At 31.1% G+C, this 7,353-nt stretch overlaps 1 protein-coding gene across 1 annotated transcript in view; it reads left to right on the top strand.

Annotated features, from left to right (window-relative positions):
* LOC125873904 (pentatricopeptide repeat-containing protein At1g63330-like) overlaps positions 1–6,778 on the top strand; it is a 10,919-nt gene extending 4,141 nt beyond the window's left edge. The window contains exons 3-4 of the mRNA XM_049554731.1: positions 3,517–5,461; positions 6,101–6,778. Of these exons, the coding sequence (XP_049410688.1) occupies positions 3,517–5,311 (1,795 nt within the window). The 3' untranslated portion in view covers positions 5,312–5,461; positions 6,101–6,778. The remainder of the gene's footprint in view (positions 1–3,516; positions 5,462–6,100) is intronic.
* The last annotated feature ends 575 nt before the right edge of the window (positions 6,779–7,353 follow it).

The raw sequence follows: 7,353 nt of genomic DNA, 5'->3' as shown, positions 1-7,353 counted from the left end.
GGGGGTAGGAGTAAAAATATATTTGATGATTAAGAAATAAGAAGATTTAAAAAAATTTAATTTGTTTGATGGGAGGGTCGGGTTTGGGGTTTGGGGTACGGGGTAGGGTAAGAAAAAATACCGAAGGATTAAGTAGAATTTTGGAAAATATTTTCCTTAATTTTTTAAGGGAAGTCATTTTCCTTAAATTTGTAGAAAATGAGTTGATTTAGAAAATATTTTTCAAAACATTAAAGCCAACCAAACAACATATTCAACTATAGCATCGTCATAGATGCCCTTTACAAAGATAGATACTTAGATATTGTTATTAACCCTTTTAAATGAGATGAATTGGACATTTTAACTATAGTTCATTGATTGATGAAAAATGGTAAAGACTTCGTTCTTTGAGATGGTGAATCTTAATATTTATTCGAATAGTCATAAAAGGTATAGAGTCTAATATAATTACATACAATTTGATAATGGATGAGAGGTTATGAGGTCAAGCTTCTATAAAAATAGCGTCTTGCCGTCTATAATTGTGTACAATAAGAATTTACATCAATTTTATTATTTTTTTTGGAAAAAGTCTCAAATATGCCATGAAACTTTGAGAAAAGGTTCATTTATGTCATCCAAGTTTGGTTCATCTATGCTATTTTTGTTTGAGAAAAGGCTCAGTACTGGTTTTGCAAAATCGAAATGGTGAGCCTTTTCTCAAACGAAAATGACATAAATTAGTCAAACCTTTATCGGATGACATAAATAAACATTTTCTCAAAGTTTGATGACATATTTGTAGGGGCGTGCATCAGTTGGTTCGGTTTTGGTTTTATGTATTATCGGTTTGGCTTATCGGTTTTCGATTTTTAAATATGCTAAACCAATAAATATTCTTTATTAGGTTTTGGTCATTAACGGTTCGATTTTTGATTTACCCAATGAGAAAATGCTCATAAATTAAATATATGATTTATCTCACTTCTCTAACAATTTGGCACGATACAACAAGACAAACAAATTAGCTGTAAATATTTTGGTATAGTGAAACAAGAAATATAATGAGAAATTGCATCAATAAGAGTAGATGTAGTACGAAGGCTACAATAACACATTACAACCAAAACATAATATGAAATTTCTGATGTGAAGTAGAAGTACTATGACGTGTGAAATGTGTAGACCATAGTGTAAAGTATTAATATAGTGTCTAGTTATGTTAAATTATTAATAGTTAATATTTATGAAGGATATAGTAGTAACTTATCATCGTCTTAATGGGTTATCGATTTACCCAATAACCCAGTACTAAAAATTGATACCAAACTGATAACCCAATAAAACTTTTTATAAAACCATTAAAAAGTTGTTAACCCAATAACTCATTAGCAATGACCTAATAACATTTTTTTCGATTCAGGTTTTGCACACCCCTACATATTTGAGTCTTTCCCCCACCCCACCCCACCCCTTTTAATGCATGTGAGGGAGTATTTATTAGTAGTATTAGTCTCACTTTAACAAACGAAAATTGGAAAATGCAAGAAAAATGTCACATCCATGGTTTACTACTAAACACACATGAAGTATTGTATTGCAGAGAACTTTGATTTTTGCTGAATGATTTTATAAATGAATACTCATCTATTTATACTAATTAATTAGGGGCTAATATGTAAATAATTATTATTAAATAAGTCTCTACATATTAACAAATAGGTCCCTTTTCTAAAATATTCTATCCAATTAGAATATTCCAAAGACCTTCGATAAAAATTCATGAAGGGTCTGTTTGAAAAGCCTCCAAGTAATTGGAATCAGTGGAATTACTAGGATAGTAATTACCATCCTGGTAATTACACAATCTAGTAATTACGATGACTTGATTATTTGCCACAGTGTATTTACAAGTGTATAGTTTGGTTGCACAAGTGTAATCATAAGATTATATTGAAAAATTTATATTAGACAAGTAAAAGCCTTTATAAATAATATTAAATCGAATATTTAAGATATATATTGTCTTTTGAAAATATATTAATTAATAAACATATTTTCTTAACTAATATTATAAAAAATAATTGATTTATATTTTTCGATTTAGCATATTTTGATTAAATTAATCATAAAAACTAAAAGTACAAAATTTCTATGAACATCATGAAATGCATGTTTGACAAAAACAATAATATTATAAATATAATGTCATAAAAATATATAAACATTTGACAAAAAGGTGATCTATCAAGTCTAACAAAAAAAATAGCTTTCAATATAAAATATCAAGTCAATACTCCTAAAACAAATTAAATTAAAAATTAACATAAGTTTTAAATTCAAAACAAAAGTTTTAACATAATACCCTTATGTCAAATTTCAACATAACATACATAAATATAATTTACAAGAAAAGGAAAACATAAGTCAATAACCCTATTCAACAATGAATTCTACTTTAATTTAAAAATTAGAATACTAACAAAATTATATTAATGAAAATCATAAATAATACAAAAAAATTGCATAGAATCACATGAAGTAAATGTTGAGAATGAGAAAGAAAAAAAAGATTAGAATAATAAAAATAAAAAAGAATTTAAAACAATAAAAAATAAAAATAAATTAAAATGAAATAAACAAAAATAAAAATAAAAGGAAGAAATTAAAAGTAATCAACTTGTAATCACACTATGTCTGTGGCGAAATCAGAAATTTTATTAAGGGTATTCAAACTTTAAAAAGGTAAATAAATTATTTTCAACGAACTGCGTACACAAACCTTTTTTTTTTCCTGATGAGTGGAGGTCAACAAAAACTACTAGTTGAATTTACTAATGTTTTAATTACTAGTTGAGTTATACTCCCTCTAGTTCATATAAGTTAATTGTTGAGACTTTTCTTTTTTTGTTTTATTGAGATTCTTCATTATTTTACACTTTCTAGAATAATAATTAAACTAATAATTGTAGATAATATTATTTAATTTTTGTTCTTAAATATAATTGGGTCTAAATAAAATTGTGTCACTTAAATGAGTTACTTGTCCACTACACCCAATTATCTAAACAAATAATTATATAAGTTACTCCCTCCATTCCATATTAATTGAATTTTTGAGGTGTTTCACTTTTTTTAAAAAGTAGATTAAAATATAAATTGAACATAGTTTTTCATTTTTATCCTTATTAATTATTGTCAAATTTATTAAAGTCATCACATTGAAAATCCAAATGAAGGATAAAATTGAAAGAACACTCTAAAAGTAATCTTAAAAACTGAACAATTAAGTTAATTTGAATCTCAAAAATTTAATTAATATGAAATGAAGTAAGTACACTCAATTACACATAATCCAATTACATACCCAAAATTCTCCGTATATCTCTAAGCATCTTTACATGCAAGCCCTCATATAGGCAACTTTGTATCGATTATGTGGTGCGATGATACGGCGGGTCATTGCAAAAAGCCGCATAAGTTAGCTGTGAAATTAGGTCACATGAGCTGAAAGTTATTGAGCAATTGAGTGAGAGAGATTCCTTTGGCATTTGAGATGAGGAGATTTTGTGTACGCAATGGTATTCCTTTTCTCTCTTTTTCTCCTAATTCTCATTCTTGTTTTACGGCAATTACAGTGAGAATTTATAGTAATAAATCCATTTCTGCAATGGATAAATTTGATTTTGGGGTTAACATCAACTGTTTAGATGATGCTGTGATTCTCTTTAAGCAAATGGTTACAATGAAGAATCTTCCTTCTCTTGTTGATTTCTGTAAATTATTTAAGACTACGATAAATATGAAGCATTATTCTGCTGTTGTTTCTCTTTTTCGAGAAATGCAGAAATTGGCTATCCCAATTAATGGAGTCATCTTAAATATTGTCATTAATAGTTATTGCCTGATGCATCGTGTTGATTGTGCATTTTCGGTGTTACCCATTTACTTGAAGAATGGCATTCCATTTGATGTTGTCACCTTTAACACCCTATTAAGGGGAATCTTTGCTGAAAATAAGGTCAAAGATGCTGTTGAATTGTTCAAAAAGGTGGTGCGAGAAAAGATTTGTGAACCTAATGAAGTCATGTATGGAACCGTCATGAATGGGCTTAGTAAAAGGGGTCATACAGAGAAGACTTTAAGTTTGCTCCGGTTAATGGAACAAGGGAACACTAAGCCCAACATAATTAACTACAACATCATCATAGATGCCCTTTGCAAAGATGGAAACTTAGATGCTGCTATCAATCTTATGAATGAGATGAAGCAGAAAGATATTCCTCCAAATATAGTTATATATAACTCAATAATTGATGGTATGTGTAAGCTTGGTGAATGGGAAAAGTGTAAGACTTTGTTCTCTGAGATGGTAAACCTTAATATTTATCCAAATGTACGCACCTTCAACATACTAACAGATGGACTATGCAAAGAAGGGAAAGTCGAAGATGCTAAGGAAGTAATGGGATACATGATTGAAAAAGGTATAGAGCCTGATATAATCACCTACAATGCAATAATGCATGGATATTGTTTGAGTGGTCAACTTGATGGAGCGAGGAAACTTTTTGATTTCATGATAAATAAGTGCATTGAGCCTAACATTGTTAGCTATAACATACTAATAAATGGATACTGTAAGAAAAAGAAATTGGCTAAGGCCATGCAATTGTTTTGTGAAATTTCTCAAAAGGGACCAAAGCCTACTACTTTTATCTACAATACTATCTTGCAAGGTCTGTTTGATGTCGGAAGAATTGGATCTGCTAAAAATATGTATGCTGAGATGCTATCTGCAGGGTGTATTCCTGATTTGTACACTCACAGCACTTTGCTCAATGGTTATTTTAAGTATGGACTTGTTGAAGAAGTTATTTCACTCTTTAATAAGTTGGAAAAACAGGGAGAAAATATGGATATTGTATTTTACAATGTTGTCATTAATGGATTGTGCAAAAATGGTAAACTTGACAAAGCTCATACTCTTTTTGAGAAGCTTTCTTCAATGGGATTGCTTCCGAATGTGAGAACATACACTACATTGATAACTGGATTTTGTCTACAAGGATTATTAGATGAAGCTAAAGATATGCTTCTGAAAATGGAGGGCAACAATTGTTTTCCAGACAATGTCACCTACAATGTTATGGTGAAAGGATTCCTCAGGTGCAGCAGAATTAGTGAAATGACAACTTTCATGAAGGAAATGACCGGAAGAGGCTTCTCAGTTGATGCATCTACAACTGAGTTGTTGGTAAACATTATAAGGGATAATCCTTTTGTCCTTGACATGATACCCGAGCTTCACTTGAAAAATAAGAAGTGAATATTTCTTTCGCTTGTTTTATTCGGCTATGCTATCACTGTGATACAATTTCCCTTTTATCCATGCAAAAGAAATGGCATACTATGCAATCGCAGAAGCTGATTGCACTTAGGATGCTGCTTGAGATTTTTAGGCAGGCCTATTGAGGAGGTAATTAAATATTTTAACTTTTTTTTCAGTCTTTGTTTTCTTAGAAATCAGATGTTATTGCGCTCTTATTATGAGAAGAAATGGTGACCATATTGATTTTCCTAAAAAGGAGTAGTGGTGAGTTTCCTTGTGTGTACACTTTGTAAGTCTGTTAATATCACTTTAAATGCTATTTAGTTATCTTCAGGTTTCTTCTTATTGTTGTCTTCAAGTATTATCATTTTCTATGTATTTATTTTTAATTGATGACAACTGTCTTTAACTTACAAATTGCTACATCATGTCATCATCCATAAATGGAACACCAAAGCTGACACGATCAACTACATCCTTCTGTCCTGAACCATATAGTATGAATTATTTTGGTTTTCCTGAAATTGAAATAAAACTTGTTAAAATCTGATAGGATATACCATAGATGAATGGTCAACATCATTTTCAAATTATTTAAGAACATACTTTTGGAAGTTTATATATGATCCAAGAGTGCTGGATGCTTATTGGGAATTGACATCTTCATACAATAGTAATATTGTCAAAGTAAAGCTCATTGGTCCTGTGAAGGACCTATTTAACTGGGAATTTGAAAATGTAAATGAATTGCTGCTGAAATTGGAGGCTATCTCTCTCAATGATCAGGTTGCTTTTGATTACTCACTGTGGTGGAAGTTTCAGAAAGATGGCAAGTTTATTGTCAAAGTATGTTTTAGAAATTTTTGGGGAATATGGGAAGCATTCAAAAGGACTGGCCATTGAGAACAATTTGGAAGTCAATTGCACCCCTGGAAGCCACCTGTTTCACTTGGATCGCTAATCCCGAAGCTTGTTCTGTGCAGCAGCCAGCAGATGCTTTTTGTGTGAAAGTGCTCATGAATAAGTAAATCATCTACTGCTTGACTGCACCTTCACTAGACAGATCTAGACAATGTTTCGTGCTATTTTTGGTGTCCAACAGGTCATGCCAGGATGCATTAAACTTGCACTAAGCAGCTGGAACAAGCAGCTTCACAAAGGGACAATGAACACTATGAAATTGCTATTCCTTCCTTCATTTTATGGTCTATTTGGATGGAGAGGAATTGTAGATATTTCAATGACAAGAGAAGCAAGAAAAAAAGGTATGGCGAGACTGGATCACCTTGCCTTAGACCCGTCTGAGCAGGGAATTTTTTTTCCCCGTAGTACCATTAATAATGATAGATACTCTTTAACAGCAGTAACAGCGTACTTTTATCCATTACAATACTTTGACAGAGTAAGCTGAGAATTCTTTTTTGACAATTATGTAATCTGAGAATTCTTGTTCAGTGTAGTATCAAAGGGTTTCAAAAATTATTGTCCCCTTTCCCTGATTTCGAGATGTGTGGCTATGTGACATTATCTAGAATGGGTGACATTTGACAATGCTTTTTCTTCTACCAATGGTATGAATTCCCTGCTGCAATGTCAGCTCAATGGCGGAGGCACATAGGCTCAAGGTGGTCAGTTGAACAACTTCAGTGTGAAATAAAAATTTGTGGATTTAATGTTGTATTACCGAACTAATGATTTTTTTCACATCCCATGATTGTACGAGGAATGATGTTTAGATTACAAATATACTTCCAAGTGATGGAGGTGTATATGACCTTGCAATCTATTATGAAAGAAACTCAACACCCGAGTTCCAAAGTGCTATAAGTTTCACATGATACTTGCAATGCGTCCTTCAAATCTGTTACTTGAAAGATTAATAGTGGTGTAAATATTCAAAATTTTGACAAGTTCAAGCTCCTTTCCTTTGGTTGCAACTGTAATCGAATCTCAGTAATATGAATATTCTCCAAGATATATTGGTGCCTTCAGTTTTTGATCAATTTTCCTCATAACTTTCAAACGTTGAAATACACTTG

Source organism: Solanum stenotomum, chromosome 8 (assembly GCF_019186545.1).
Source record: "Solanum stenotomum isolate F172 chromosome 8, ASM1918654v1, whole genome shotgun sequence".
Taxonomy (NCBI): domain Eukaryota; kingdom Viridiplantae; phylum Streptophyta; class Magnoliopsida; order Solanales; family Solanaceae; genus Solanum; species Solanum stenotomum.
This window is presented reverse-complemented; position numbering and strand designations above follow the sequence as displayed.